At 36.6% G+C, this 16,481-nt stretch overlaps 1 protein-coding gene across 3 annotated transcripts in view; it reads left to right on the top strand.

Annotated features, from left to right (window-relative positions):
• The window catches only part of PIK3R4 (phosphoinositide-3-kinase regulatory subunit 4), a 74,034-nt gene that overhangs the window by 15,308 nt on the left and 42,245 nt on the right, over positions 1-16,481 (top strand). For all 3 annotated transcript variants that reach the window (XM_017510153.2, XM_037731938.1, XM_017510154.2), the window contains 3 exons: positions 766-900; positions 2,478-2,699; positions 8,037-8,210. In XM_017510153.2, coding sequence (XP_017365642.1) covers positions 766-900; positions 2,478-2,699; positions 8,037-8,210 — 531 coding nt within the window. The remainder of the gene's footprint in view (positions 1-765; positions 901-2,477; positions 2,700-8,036; positions 8,211-16,481) is intronic.

The raw sequence follows: 16,481 nt of genomic DNA, 5'->3' as shown, positions 1-16,481 counted from the left end.
AAGAAACACATATGTAAAGTGGGAGGCAAGGTAGGACATAGACACAAGAATAAGTAAAAATGGAAGGGAGAAGAAAGTATAAGTGAAGAGATAGTAAATGTGACAGCAGAAATTAAAAGTTACTTTGCAGTGAGTGGTGAGGAGGATCAGTCTTTGTAGATCATCAGAAAGAGAAAGAAGAAGATACAGACAACTGTATAAATGTGGCAGTCTGCCACTTTGGTTCACTAGGAACTTAAGGAACACTTGTAAAGCAGTCTAACAGTGGTTTCTCTTTGAGGCAGTTGTGACTCTTCATTTATATGTGAAGAAATTGTCTCAGATTGCGTAAATAGACAAGTTAATAAGTGGAAGGTTGAGGTTTGAACCCAGATATGTCTGATCCCAAAGCTTAACTTGATCTGTTATTTTAATGTGGATGTTTCTTTGTTAGTCTAATAAATATCTCTCACTTGTCAAGATATTGTTTAAATTGTAAGTCTCTGCAGAGAATTGGGCCTCAGTAGATTTGGGTGTTAGGTTATTTTTGTATTATTATGATTATTATTTTTTAAGCTGTGTTTCATTAATAAAACTGGCAGTTTGGAGATAGTTGTAGATTATGAGCTGGGTCACTAAAATCTGATAAGGTTAAATGCTAAATCGATAAGTTCTGGTTTTCCCATAGGCTTATGATTATTGTTTATATGTAGAAAGATGGATGAAAAGTTATAAGTTTTACAGAAAGTTAATATTGTAATTATAAATTTTCTTTTTATTTTATAGAAAACATAGCTCTGCTGGCAGAAACAGCTCTGAGATTTCTGGAATTAGTACAGTTAAAAAATCTTAATATGGAAAATGACCCCAATAATGAAGAAATAGATGAAGTTACACATCCAAATGGAAATTATGACACAGGTTGTATAATTTTCTCTTCTAGATTTCCTATTATTTAGAATGAATTGGTGATGCTAACTTGTAAAACTATCATTTGTAGTTTTCATGTATATATTAGATAGGAAGAGTCACTGGTGTCCAATTATTCTGTCTATCCTCATATACTGTTACCTTGCCAGAAAACAATCAGCTTGTCACCCTGGATACTAAACCCAATTGTTTATTAGCCAGAATTGATTTGTGTGAGCAGTAAACAGCTGAATTACATAATCCTCAAAAAGAAGGAAAGATTAGAAACACCATAGCTAAAGAAACTAAACTTTTTCTTTTTATGTGAGTATATTCTGAAGATCCTCAGTCACAAATTGTTTTTATTTCATACTATTTGTGATTTACACTTCAAAACCATAAAAGAACAGATGTGATGATGGTAAACTTATTAAAGTCAAAGTCCCTGTCTTAGATTTCTTTGCATTATACAACTCTTTATAGGTCTTTAGTTAATATTTGTTGAGTAAAAGATTTAGAAGTAAAGTAATAGATGTAAATTTCTCCAGGATGATTCTAGTTGTGAAAAACGAGAGAAATCTAGTTTTTAGAATGTTGTGCTATAAACAACTACAATGGCCGTTACTTGTTAAAATGGCACCATTTTTAGACAACATGTATTATCTAGAGTTGAATTACAGTGAAATAGTTTTGAAGTTATAGGAGGACATATCAGGACATCCAGCCTTTTTTTTGTGGACTTACTTGGAAAATAATGGTATCCTATAGCCATGTAATTGGACCTGTTTAGATAATAAAGCTAAATGTTAAAAATTTTCAGGAGGTAATCTAAAGTTTTTCTTAATGTGAGCATATAGTCTTGCATGTCAGACCTTTTTCCTTAACAATAGTTGGACCAAGAGTGGCCCTGTCTTCTGTGCATTCACAGATAATTGTTAAAGATTAGCTCTGCATCAGGCAAATTAGGAGCCTGCCCTAAGCACTAGAGCATGGTGATGAATAAGATAGAAATGATCCCTGCTCTTGAACTTATGTTTTAGTAAAGAGAAGACAGGCAACTAAGTAAATAAGTAAGAAAAAGTGAGGGTGAGGAAGAGATTAGGCCAGAGAAGAAAACAGTGTGCAGATCAAGTAAAGCCTTGACAGAACTTGCAGTGTATTTCCTGGCTTGCTAAAATAAACTGACCTTTAAAAACACTTTCTACAAGGATTGCTTAGTACCATCACGTTATATCCTTATCCTATCTAGTATTTTCAAGTCCTTGATTAACTTGGACCTTATTGGGGCAGTGTGATTTCCTTTCTGGTACCCCTGTATAATTTTCTCCCTGAGCTCATAAATGAAGCTATTTAATTAGGGAGATAGATGCTTGTGGCATCTGCTTGTTAGGATATTCGATATACTTCACTTTATATTTCACTTTCCCATCCTTCAGAGCTTTGAATAATGGAAAAATATTCGTGATTAAAGACTTTGGTGGCTTCTGTGATCAATCTCTCTGATGAGTAAGAAAGACTGGGACTATCTGTTCGGGGGAAAAATTGATCCTATTTGTTTTTTCTTTTCTTTCTTTTTTTTTTTTTTTTAGAGCTTCAAGCCTTACATGAAATGGTCCAGCAGAAAGTTGTTACTTTGCTAAGTGACCCTGAAAATATTGTAAAACAAACCTTAATGGAAAATGGAATAACACGGCTGTGTGTATTCTTTGGACGTCAGAAAGCCAATGATGTTTTGTTGTCCCACATGATTACTTTCCTAAATGATAAGAATGATTGGCATCTACGTGGAGCATTTTTTGATAGTATAGTTGGTATGTTTTTTGCTTTTAAATTCATCATTTAAGATTTTTAATTATCCTTACAAATACTTCCATGCAATCTGAAAGATAGATGATACCACCAAATTTCATTAATAATGAAATGAATTTTTACTATTTCTGTCTTCATTCTGCTTTTGGATGATGTAAGTGTTTTAGCTTGGTAAAATAAAGAGTTGGTAAATCAGCCTGTGGTACATCCGTATGAAAGAATACCGTGTGGTCATTAAAAATTATATTTTAACAGAATAATGACCTGGGAAAGTACCATGAAATATGTTAAAGTGACCTAAGTAGATTGTAAATCCTCTTAAAGTATGATTGCTTTTGTGTAAAGGTAACTAATAGAAATCATATGTTTATAAACATGTTAATAAAAATGAACATGCATCTCTTTTAGAATCAGAAAATAACAGTTAAAATATAATTATAGTTGAAAATCAGTCTAGTTGGAAAGAATTAAGTTAAAGGCTTTGTGTAAACTTCAAATTTGTGAATATTTAAGCTGCAATTTTTTGCTGTTCTTTGATTTTATGATTCTTGATTTTTAGATTTATCTAAAGTCAGACTCTTATCTTTCATATGCCTGACTTTTATTACATTTGGATTCAGAATTAGAAGTAAATGAAGTGGACAGTATTTTACATGAATTAAGTCATGTTCAATACAGGATTTAGTATTTTTCTCTTTTGAATAATAACTGACCCCCATTTCCCTGAAGGTACTGATCTTTTCAGTTTAAGATTTAGCCAATTATGAAATATTGTATGCTAAATTCATATTATGATTATCCACTATCCTTTATTATATAATTTCCCACCTGGTTGTAACAGTTTATCTGTTAACCCAAAAGGTTTAAAGACTGTTCTGCACATTGGAAAGGTTGGCTGTTATCCAAACTTTCTCGTGAGGCAGCAGGAAGCTGTAAGTCTAAGTTTTGGTTCCCAATAATACGGGAAAGTAACTGTTAAAAGGTGTGCTGTTTTTTTTTTTTTTTTTTTAAAATAAAATGCAAGAAACTTACATGGCAACAGGATTGATATTTCTGCAAATGCTATCATATGTTTTGCAGGAAATGGTACTTTCTACTTTGAAAAACTTTCAAATTCCCTGTTTTTCTTGCTTTGTTATTATTGGAAATTACTGTACCTGTTTTTTTTTTCATTTTTTTTTTTTTTTTATCTTTTGTTTTTTATTTTTGCATTAGTTTATAGCTGCATCTTAGTCTTCCATCTGGGACTTCATCTAACTCTGTTCCTGAATACAGTACAGTATTCTTTGATTCTTATGTCTTTTTGTCTTCCTTGTTCTCGTCTTCTTTCAAATAATATTATTTTTATTTTCTTTCTTGGGAAAAGTTGGTTCTTAAAACTTCCCCTATCTATTTGTCAGTTCATGTGTTTTTTGAAACATATATTAGTTCTTTTTTAATTTAAAAACAATTTTTTATTAATAAAAGCAACACATGCTTATATTACTTTTGGAAATTAAACTTGGAAAAATTGGGAAATTACAGAAACCAGGAAGAAAATAAATGACCTTTAATCCTACAACCCATGTACAGTCTCTGTTAAAGCTTTGATGTTTTTTCCCATAGCTCTTCTTCTTCTTTTTCCATTCCATTTATCCCTTTTTGTCATATGCTGATGGTTAAAAGCAGGCATTGTGGAGCTAAACTGTTGGACTCAAGTGTTTGCTTTGTCACTAGTTGTGGTTCTTGAAAATCAATTTTTTTATGCTTTAGTTTACCTATCTGTAAAATGGAGATAATAATAGTGCCTGTCTTACTGGTTGTTGGGGGATAGAATGAATTAATATATGTAATAGTGCCTGGCATAAGTGCTATACATATATTACTACTAATTTTATTTTATTATTTCTTAAAACTTTTTTCTAATATACTTTAAGCATTTTCTCATGTCATTAAAAATTTATTTGAAACCATAATTTAATAGATCTAAATTATTCCATTGTATAGTTTTGCCAAGATTTATTTAACCCTTCTTTTGGATATTTTCATTTTTTTCTGCCATATATAGATAATTTATATATTTGGTGTAAAGCATGTATGTTAGTTGTTTCTGCTTATTTTCCTAAAGTAAACAATTTTAATTACTCTGTTAAAGAATGTGAATTTATTTTTAAAACTCATGACACATTTATAAGCTATTCAAAAAGATTATATCATTTTGCATTCCCATCTCCATTAATGCTGCATACCCACTCAGTGTGAAATAGGCTTTACTTAATCTTTGCCTGTTGGAAGGGTAAAATGATAACTTGTTTTGCTATGTATTTCTTAGTTTAGCTATCAAGTTGAAAAACTTTCTCATGTTGATTATTCATATTTCTAATACTATGAATTTTTAAATTCATAATTTTTGCTTATTTTATCCTGATACTCTTTTCTTTTTTTTGAGACTTTATATGCACATTAAGAAAATAATTTTTTAAATCCATTGTAAGCACACATTTCTCAGTTCTTTAACTTGATTTTTTAATCTTTTTTGTAGACCATTTTTCTTAAGTCAGTTTATTTGATCTTTTTGCTTTGTGATTTTTTTTAACTTTTGTATATAAAATCTTTTCCATTTCAGAATTAGATTATAATCTGTTGTGTGCTTGCCTTCTTTTTCATGCTTTATTTTTCACACTTAACTGTTTAATGGACCTTTATTTATGGTCTGCGATGTAAGGTGAAATCTAAATTTTCTTTTTGTTTTCAGATATGTAACCAATTTTCTCAACATAATTTATTAAGCGTTTTTTGTTTTTTTCTTACTGGTTTGTGAAACATTTTTTTTTTTTTTTTTTTTTTTTTTTTTAAATTTTTTTTTTGTTTTTTTATTTTTTTTTTTTTTTTTTTTTTTTTTTTTTTTTTTTTTTTTTTTGAGACAGAGTCTTGCTCTGTCCCCCAGGCTGGAGTGCAGTGGCACCATCTTGGCTTGCTGCAACCTCTGCCTCCTGGGTTCAAGCCATTTTTCTGCCTTAACTTCCCGAGTAGCTGGGATTATAGGTGTATGCCACCATGACAAGCTTATTTTTGTATTTTTAGTAGAGACAGGGTTTCACCGTATTGGCCAGGTTGGTCTTGAACTCCTGACCTCATGATCTGCCTACCTCAGCCTCCCAGAGTGTTGGGATCACAGGCATAAGCCACCATGCCCAGCCGAAACTCTTTTATCATCTGTTGCATGCCTCTGTCTGTTAAGGTCAGTTTTTTGGGTATCTAGTCTATTCCATTGATTTTTCTGTTCTTGTACTCATATTCATAGCCATATTCAGTTTACAATATTATATATTTTTAATCAACTTTATCTGATAGGGTAAGTTTCCAGATGTCATTCTTTATTTTCAAAATATTCGTAGCTATTTTAGCTCATTGTACATTTCAGTTTGTAAGGTTCCTAAATATAATCCACTGGAATTTCAGATAGTATTTTTCCTTTTATCAAACAATTATGACTTTTTTTAATCATAAAGGAAATAGGCTTTTAGAAATCATATAAAATTGGCCGGGCGCAGTGGCTCACGCCTGTAATCCCAGCACTTTGGGAGGCCGAGGCGGGTGGATCACGAGGTCAAGAGATCGAGACCATCCTGGTCAACATGGTGAAACCCCGTCTCTACTAAAAANTGGATCACGAGGTCAAGAGATCGAGACCATCCTGGTCAACATGGTGAAACCCCGTCTCTACTAAAAATACAAAGAATTAGCTGGGCATGGTGGTGCGTGCCTGTAATCCCAGCTACTGAGGAGGCTGAGGCAGGAGAATTGCCTGAACCCAGGAGGCGGAGGTTGCGGTGAGCCGAGATCGTGCCATTGCGCTCCAGCCTGGGTAACATGAGTGAAACTCCGTCTCAAAAAAAGAAAAAAGAAATAATATAAAATTTAATAAAAATTTAAAATGTGTGAAAATCAATAATTGAAATTTCCAGAGGCAACTACTCAGCTTTGTGCTTTTGTTTTAGTGTTTTTAGGTGATTATTACCATATCAGTAAATAATATTTTTTTAAGTAAATAACATTTTCATGTTACTATATTCAGAATAACCAGCTTTGGACTTTATCTCTTGAATTTTTTTCTATGCCAGTTGAAGATTTAACTTACTCATAACATGCCTTGATCTTTCTTCTCTTCTCAGTTTTTGAGATGTTGACTACTATTTTCAGTGCTTTAGTTTTTAGCTTGTTGTTTTAATAACTTTGAGTAATTAAGTCTGTTTTGTATTGCTTGACCTCTGATTTGCACTACAAGATTAGTGCCCCTTTTGTTTCTCTTTAACCTGTTTCTCTTCTTACTGTTTGTTTAGTTGAGAATTGAGAACTCTCAACAATTTTATTGTTATAGGTAATAATACATTCTGTTCTATAATCATAATAAAGTATTTTATGTATAGAATGATTATGAAGCTTCAAAACAAAATGTACATGATTATGAATGTGTAAATTTTATTGACTGTGGAGCCAAGTAGTATTGTGTAATTATATTTGCTTCATCACAATCTCAGTTCAGTGACTGCCCCCCTCACCAGTTGAGTATGTTTATAGCAAGGTCAGTGGATTCTACTTTACTTCCTCTTTTAGTTACTAAATACGTTATTTTAATTTTATATTTGGACTATGATTTTCTTGAAAAATTTTTGTTCTGGAATTTTAGATTGCTTTGTTTTCCTTTTAGAAAGAAAAGTAGTATATTGTCACCATATCTATAATAGCTAGCTTGTTTCTTATTAATTATATTGTTGCTTGGAATCTATTCCATTTTCTTCTTGATGATATTTCTTGAAATTTATTAGTTTTTAATTCTAATCTGGGCTGACTTATTTCTAGGTCTTTGCCAGCTTTTTTTTGCCCTTGAATTCTTAGGTTGAAACTTTCCTAGACAGGGTTGCATGGGAGGCAGACCTTTAATAGTCCTTACATATCTTGAAATGACTTATTTATTTTTTTTATTTAATTGATAGTTTGACTGAAAATAGAATTCTTTTCATAACTTTGAATGCCTTGCTTGCCTATGCCTTGTCTTCTAACCTCTGTTGCTGCTGAAGTTTATGTAATTCCAGTCTGATTCTTCCTTTTTAGGAGACCTGCGTTTTCATTTTTTGTAAGTTTTTAGAATCTTAACTTCTCTGTAGTATCCGAGAATTTCTTCATGGTTTGCTTTGCTGTGGGTCTTTTTAACTTTATCATGCTGGGTAGGAAGTCCAGTGTTCTTTCCTAGGTAATTGATCAATACGTTTGGCTTTTACTTAATTTTATTGCTTTGCTTAATAATATACGTACTTTTAGGTATTGAATAATCACATAATGTTACTTTTCATTTCCAGGTGTTGCTGCCTATGTTGGCTGGCAAAGCTCCTCAATTCTTAAGCCCCTGCTACAACAAGGCCTTAGTGATGCTGAGGAATTTGTTATTGTGAAAGCTCTTTATGCCCTTACTTGTATGTGCCAGTTAGGATTGCTGCAAAAACCCCATGTTTACGAATTTGCCAGTGATATTGGTAAGTTTCTGTTTCTCAAAATTAGAATGAGAAAATTAGGATGTGTGAAGAACTTCAAAAAATTTCTAGGTAATGTAGAGTGAGAATTGCAACTTCATTGTTCCTACTGTTGATTGATTGGGGTTCCTACTATTGATTGTGTGGGTGTGCATGTATGTATGTGCATGTGTGCATGCTTATATGAATGTGAGAGACAGACAAGCTGACTCATTGGCTCCTCCAGCCCCAGTTGGGAAGTACTGCTTTGTTTTCATCTGTTGTTAAGTCTGTGTTACCTTTAACAAGAAGCAAGACTTTGGGTTTTTGTTGTTGTTGTTGTTTGTTTTTTGAAACAGAGTCTCACTCTTGTCACCCATGCTGGAGTACAGTGGTGCGATCTTGGCTCACTGCAACTTCTGCCTCCCGGGCTCAAGCCATTCTCCTGCCTCAGCCTCCCGAATAGCTGGAATTACAGGCACCCGCCACCATGTCTGGCTAATTTTTTTGTTTTGTTTTGTTTTGTTTTGTTTTGTATTTGTAGTGGAGATGAGGTTTCACCATATTGGCCAGGCTGGTCTTAAACTCCTGACCTCAGGATCCAACTGCCTTGGCCTCCTAAAGTGCTAGGATCATAGGTGTAAGCCACCACCCCTGGCTCTGGCTAGTTTTTAAATTCTCTTTTGTAGAACATGGGTCTTGCTAAGTTACCCAAGATGGTCTCAAACTCTGGACTCAAGTAATTCTTTTCCCTTGATCTCCTGAAGTGCTAGGGCTACAGGCGTGAGTCACCCCACCTGGTCTTATTTTTAATTTTTTGAGGAATTGCCATACTGTCTTTCATAATGGTTGTACAAATTTACATTCTCACGAGTGATGTATCACACAGTTCCCTTTTCTCCGCATTGTTTTCTTTTTAAAAATTTTTTTTTTCTCGGGCCAGGCGTGGTGGCTCACGCCTATAATCCCAGCACTTTGGGAGGCCGAGGTGGGTGGATCACGAGGTCAAGAGATCGAGACCATCCTGGTCAACAAGGTGAAATCCCGTCTCTACTAAAAATACAAAAATTAGCTGGGCATGGTGATACACGCCTGTAGTCCCAGCTACTCGGGAGGCTGAGGCAGGAGAATTGCGTGCACCCAGGAGGTGGAGGTTGTGGTGAGCCGAGATCGTGCCATTGCACTCTAGTCTGGGTAACAACAGTGAAACTCGGTCTCAAAAAAAAAAAAATTATCTTTTTTTTTTTTAACCTCTTGTTCAGCCAAGGTTTTTTTTTTTTTTTCTTTCTCTTTTTTTTCTCCACATTCTTGTCAACACTTGTTTCCTTTTGTTTTTTTTGGATAATACCCATCCTGGCAGGTGTGTAGTGATATCTTACTGTGGGTTCGATTTGCATTTTCCTCATGATTAGTGACATTGAGCATTTTTTAATATACCTGTTGGCTATTTGTCTTCTTCTGAGAAATGTTTAAGGCCTTTGTGCATTTTTAGTTGGGTTGTTTTCTTGGTAATGAGTTGTTTGAATTCCTTACATATTATGGTTGTTATTCCCTCACCAGATATATGGTTTGTAGATATTTTCTTCCTTTCTATAGCTTGTCCCTTCATTCTGCTGATTGTTTTATTTGCTGTACAGAAGCTTTTTAGTTTGATTTGGTCCTATTTGTCTATTTTTGCCTTTGTTTCTGTGCTTTTGCGGTCATATCCAAAACACCATTGTTCAGACCAGTGCCAAGAGGCTTTTCCCCTGTTCCACCTTCTCATAATTTTATGGTTTCAGGTCTTAAATGTTCAATGCGTTTTGAATTCATTTTTGCATATTGGGTTAGGTAGGGTCCAGTGTCATTCTTCTGCATGTAGATATCCAGTCTTCCTACCACCATTATTGAAGAGACTTTTCCCAGTGTTTTTGGCATCTTTGTTCAAGATTAATTGCCTGTAAAGTCATGAATTTATTTCTGGGCTCCCTGTTCTGTTGGTCTATATGTCTGTTTTTGTGTCAGTACCATAGTATTTTAATTACTATAGATTTGTAGTAAATTTTGAAACTATGAAATGTGATGCCTCTAGCTTTGTTCTTTTTGCTCAGGATTGCTTTGGTTTTTTTGAGACTTTGTGGTTCCATAAAAATTTTAGGATTTTTTTTTCTTTGAAAAATGTCATTGGATTTTTGATAGGGATTGCATTGACTGTAGATTGCTTTGGGAAGTATAGCTATTTTGACAGTATCAATTCTCTCAATCTATGAACATGGGATTTTTTTCATTTATTTGTGTCTTTAATTTCTTTAATCAATATTTATAGTTTTTAATATCTAAATTTTTCACCCTCTTGGTTAAATTTATTCCTAAGCATTTTGTTCTTTTAGGTGATATTGTAAATGGGATCCTTTTCTTATTTTTAAAAAATTTTTGATATTTCATTCCTAGTATATAGAAACCACTGACTTTCGTTTGTTGATTTTGTATCTTTCAACTTTCCTGAATTGTGGGTAACATCCCCATGGGCACCGAGGAAGGAGAACTGTCCAGACCCTAGGAACAATTAGTGCCTGAAAAATATCTTAGTTTATAGTGTTATTACTCAGCTGTTTCCTATATATACTAATATATTAATTTGCAGAATTAGTGCCTGAAGTATAACTTACTGCTTACATATATCTAGCTTATATAATCGTACTTAATACTTATATCTGACGTACTTAGTTCTATATAATCTTTATGTATAATCATATAGGTATTGTAGTTGGAGCTGTAATGACACATTTGGTGCTGATTTATATATCCTTCTATATAACCATATAGTAGTTTGAAGTAGGTGGAATGCCTAGAACAGTCACAGAACAGAAGCAGTGCATGGGAAAACAGCCAGACCAGGACAAGAACCAAAGACCCAGGCGGTGGCGTCTCTGCCTGAAAGGGCATATGCTGTATGGCAGGCTTGGAGCAAGAGCCTCTCCTCCTGATAAAGGAGCTGTAGTACCATGCATCCAGTTCCTATGGAAAGTAGACCTCAAGCCTGAGATCCTGGAAATAATCGAGGGTGAAGAACCCCTCTGGTGTGACCAGCCACGGCGGCTGTACACCCCGTCAGTCTTTTCTCGCTTCTGTGCTAGCCCAAATCATCCTCCCATAAATATCTTAAGAGAAGAGCACGGTCTGTCAGCTCCCACTGCATTGGCTTACAGTATCCTTCTATTAGAAATCCTTTGAAGTCTCTAGCCCCCAGATAAGAAGTGTTGCGTACGACACCTGTTGCACACAGCCCACCTCCTTGCCTCGGTGACCTAAGGCGGGTGGACCCCTTTTCTGTACATGACCCTCTACTACTGTGCACAGTACGGCCCCATACTGCGCATGGCCCACCTCTCTGCTGAGGTGACATAATGTGGTGGCTCCCTCGCTTGTAACTCATGTGATTATGCCTATTACTCAGCCTGTAGATGATGACCTCACTTACGACCCTGTCCCCTGTTGTACCTAATAAATACAGATGCTTCTGGGCATTTGGGGCTCTTGCCGATCTCCACTCACAGGTGGCATGGCCTCCCGAGTCTAGCTGCTCTTCCACCAGTTCTTCAGTGTCCTATCTCTTTACTTCTGAGATCCTGCACCTCAGCACAGCATAAGGGACACCCCATGACCCTGTGGGGACCTACACTGAATTTGTTCATTAGTTCTAATGAGTTTTTGGTGGCATCATAAGGGTTTTCTACATGTAGGATCGTGTCGTCTGCAAATAGAGACAGTTATTCCTTTCCAATTTGGATACCTTTTATTTTTCTTGCCTAATTGCCTTGCTGTACCAAGGACATCCAGTACTGTGTTGGACAGAAGTGGCAAAAATGGGCATCCTTGTCTTTGAGTATGTGTTAGCTGTGGACTTGTTATATATGGCCCTTATGATACTCTTTTTTTTTTTTTTTTGAGACAGAGTCTTGCTCTGTCGCCCAGGCTGGAGTGCAATAGTGCAATCTCAGCTCACTGCAACATCTGTCTCCCGGGTTCAAGTGATTCTCCTGCCTCAGCCTCCCAAGTATTTGAGATTACAGGTGCCAACCACCACGCCTGGCTAATTTTGTATTTTTAGTAGAGATGGGGTTTGATCATGTTGGCCAGGCTGGTCTCAAACTCCTGACCTAGTGATCCTCCTGCTTTGGCCTCCCAAAGTGTTGGGATTATAGGCATGAACCACTGCACCCAGCTCTAATACACTTTTTATATATTTTGATCCTCCAATGTTGGGTGCATAAGTATTTTTATTGATATATCCTCTTGATGAATTAACCCCTTAATTATAATGTAGGGACCCTCTTTGTCCCTTGTGGCAGTTTTTACTTAAATTCCGTTTTATCTGATACAATATAGCCACCTCTGCTCTTTTTTTTGGTTACCATTTTCATGGAATATCTTTTTCCATTCTTTCACTTTCAGCTTACATCTGTCCTAAAAGCTAAAGTGGGTTTCTTGTAGATAGCCTATAGTGGGCTCTTGTTTTTTAAATTTATTCAGTCTTTGGTTGGATAATGTTATCAGTTTATATTTAAAGTAATTATTGATTGTTAAGGGTTTAAAACTGTCATTTTGTCAGTTGTGTTTTTTTTTATTGTTTTGTAATTCCTTTATCCCTTTCTTCCTCTCTTGGTGTCTCCCTTTGTGTTTTGATTTTTTTTGTAGTGCTTTGCTTTGATTCCTTTATCTTTTATGTGTGTTTTGCACTTTTTTTGTGTGTGGTTACCATGAGGCTTACTAAGGTATCTCACAGTCATAACAGTGTATTTTAAGTTGGTAACAACTTCGACCTTATACAAAAACTCTACATTTTAACCTCTCTTCTTCTTGTATTTTCTATTATGGATGTCACAGTTTACCTCTCTTATATATCGTGTATCCATTAACAAATTATTTTGGCTATAGTTATTTAAAATACTTCTGTCTTTTAACTTTATTCTGAAGTTAAAAAGTTATTTATGCACCATTATTACAGTTTCAGAGTATTCTGAAAGAACTATTTTCTCACCTTTACATTGAGCTGTATACTTTCATACGTTTTTATAGTGTTATTTGATGTTCTATCATTTCAACTTGAAGAACTCCCTTGAGCTTTTTGTATAAGGCAGGTCTAGGGTGATGACCTCCTACAGCTTTTGTTTGGGAAGGTCTTGATCTCGTCTTCATTTTGCAAGGACTGCTTTCTTGGCCTGGTATTCTTTGTTGAAGTGTTTTTTATTTTAGTAGCATTTTAACATGTTAGTATTACATGTTTTAATAACATTTCTGTTAAGAAAACCACTGATTATCATATGAGGGTTCCCATGTTTATTTATTTATTTATTTATTTATTTATTTTTTTTGAGACGGAGTTTCACTCATGTTACCCAGGCTGGAGTGCAATGGCGCGATCTCGGCTCACCGCAACCTCCGCCTCCTGGGTTCAGGCAATTCTCCTGCCTCAGCCTCCTGAGTAGCTGGGATTACAGGCACGCACCACCATGCCCAGCTAATTTTTTGTATTTTTGGTAGAGACGGGGTTTCACCATGTTGACCAGGATGGTCTCGATCTCTTGACCTCGTGATCCACCCGCCTCGGCCTCCCAAAGTGCTGGGATTACAGGCTTGAGCCACCGCGCCCGGCCCCCATGTTTATTGAGTTGCTTTTGTCTTGCTGTCTTCAAAATTCTCTGTCTTTGAGAAGTTTATTATAATGCTTTTTGGTGAAGATATGTTTATATTTAATGTATTTGGAATTCCTTGGGCTTCATGGATCTGAGTGTTCATTTCCCACTCCAGATTTGGGAAGTTTTCTGTCATTGTTTCTTTAAATAAGCTTTAATTCCGCTGATTGCGTAATTTCAAATATCCTGTTTTTGAGCTCACTTATTCTTTCTTTTGCCCAGTATAGTTTGCTGTGGAAGCTCTCTATGGAATTTTTCAGTGCATTTGTGTTCTTCTGATCCAGAATTTCTGTTTGGTTCCTTTTTATGGTTTCTTTGTCATTGTGAACTTTTAATTTTCTTTGTGTATTGTTTTCCTAATTTTGCTTAGTTGTCTATCTGTTCTGTTGTACCTCACTGAACTTGTTTTAAGATGAATTTTTTTTTTTTTTTGTTAAAGACAGGGTCTCTCTCCCACCCAGGCTGGAATGCAGTGGTGTGATCATTATTCACTGCAGCCTCAAACTTTGTGGGCTCAAGCAGTCCTCTCATCTTAGCCTCCCAAGTAGCTGGGACTGCAGACATTTATTACCATAACTGGCTAATTTTTTTTTTTTTTTTTTTTTTTTTTTGGTAGAGGTGGGGTCTTGCTTTGTTACCCATACTGGTCTCAAACTGGCTTCAAGTAATCTTCCCTTCTCCGACTCCCAGAGCGCTGGGATTATAGGCATGAGCCATTGACTCTGTCCGTTTTTGAGATAATTATTTCAATTCTTTTCTAGGCAGTTTGTAGCCCTCCATTTCTTTAGGGTCTGTTACTAGTTCTTTATTATGTTTTTTGGCGGGCTTACGTTTCCCTGATTACTCATGATCTTGTGACCTTGCATTGGTATCCATGTATTTAAGAAGTAGACACCTCTTCCAGTCTTTACCAGTCAGTCTGTCCAGAGATTCTGGGTAAGTGTCTGTTGGTGACATTGCTGCTGGAGTCCTTGGGCAGGCTGGCCTGGTTTTGGGGTTAGTAGGTTGATGGGCCTGGCACCTGCTTCCACAGGGGCTGGCCAGATGTTTGGATCCACAGAGTTAGGCCTGGAGCTTGATCCATTGTTGTAGGCCTTGATCATGGTCCAGTGCAGCTATCTTGGTGCTGGGTTCTCTGGTGTGGGCCTGTTGAGTTGTCCATGAGGTTGAGATTAGAGCCTAGGTCTATCACGTAGACCTGGAGACTGTGTCTGTGGGTGCTGGCATGAGTCTTGGGTACATGGTGGCTGACCTGGGGCAACCTTGAACCTGAATTTGTGGGAGACTGCTTGGTGCTGGATTGGGCCTAGGGTTATGGTCTCTGGGGATGGGCCAGGTCCCAAGTCCGTAGGTGCTGGCTTGGTGCCGGGATTTATCAGGGCAGGCCTAGAGCCTGAGTCCATCAGCATGGTTCTGGGCCCTTTTTCCATGGAGGGTTGGCCTGGAGCCTGAGTCAGCAGGGACAATCCTGGAGACTGGGCCTGCAGTGACCAGCTAGGTGTCAGGGCCTACTAGGGTGGGTCTGGACCCTAGGTACCCTCAAGCCTGGGTCCTCTGGGGTCATCTAGGCACTAGGGCTGACCTGGATGAGGTCATCCCCTGTGGGGATGGGTCCATGGTGGTTGGCCTGGAACCTGGGACTGCAGGGGAGGGCATGCTTTGGGTTTTCACTAGGTTTCATTGGTTTGGGCCAGGTGTTAGAGTCCACAGCAAAGCTGGGTGCTCATTTGTCTCTTCCCCAACTTGGAAGGTACTGCTTTGTATTGGCTGCCTGGGCTTTGGGGAATGTTGACATGAGTAATGTGAAACTGCCCTTCCTGCCCTCTTCACTGGGGCCTTTCTCATTTTTGTGCTATCCCCAGGTGCTGTAATCTCTCACTTGGACTCCTTTGTAATGGTGTTTTCATGCACTGACAGTTGTTAAAACAGATTTTTTCCACAAGAGGATGAACACTAAAATGTCCTATTCTACCATATTGTTTTCACTTTCTCGTGTAGTGAAAGAGAACGGAGGTGGTGGTTTTGATGGTGATTATGATTTCTTTGGTAGTCCTTTTAAAAACTATACTCTTCCCACTTAGCTATTATGAATATTTTCCCCCACACTTGTCTTCTGATAAGTTGAATGTGTTGGATAAAGAAAAGAATGAGTATGCTATTTCATAGGCAGTTCTTTCGATTCAGACTTCTTGTTGTTTTGAGTATTTGAAGTGCTTTGCATCAGTCAGCTACTTACTGATATAATAATGCTGTGGAACAGTCAACCACAGAATCTCAGTAAATCCTTCAGTAAGTTTCTCATCATGTACCTGTGGGTTGTGTGGGTGGCCCTGCTTCAGGCTCTGCATCTCTGGGTTGTCTCTGGTGACTCTGATTCATCTGTCTCATTCTGGGGCCCTCATTGTAGGGGTAGTGGTTACCCACATGATGTTCTCATGGTGTTGACAGAAGCACGAGAAGGCAAACCCTTCAAATTCCTGTTTGTGTTACCTTGCCTAATATTAATTGGCCAAAGCAAGTGATAAAAACCAAAAGCAAGGGGACAGAGAAGTATTCTTTGTATACCACAAGTGTATACAAAGTGTACAAGTATGGTTGTATAATACAGGGAAGTTAAGAA

The sequence above is a fragment of the Cebus imitator genome, unplaced genomic scaffold (assembly GCF_001604975.1).
Source record: "Cebus imitator isolate Cc_AM_T3 unplaced genomic scaffold, Cebus_imitator-1.0 Scaffold432, whole genome shotgun sequence".
NCBI classification, from domain to species: Eukaryota; Metazoa; Chordata; class Mammalia; order Primates; family Cebidae; genus Cebus; species Cebus imitator.
The sequence above is the reverse complement of the archived record's forward strand: the minus strand, read 5'-3'. Positions and strand labels throughout refer to the sequence as shown.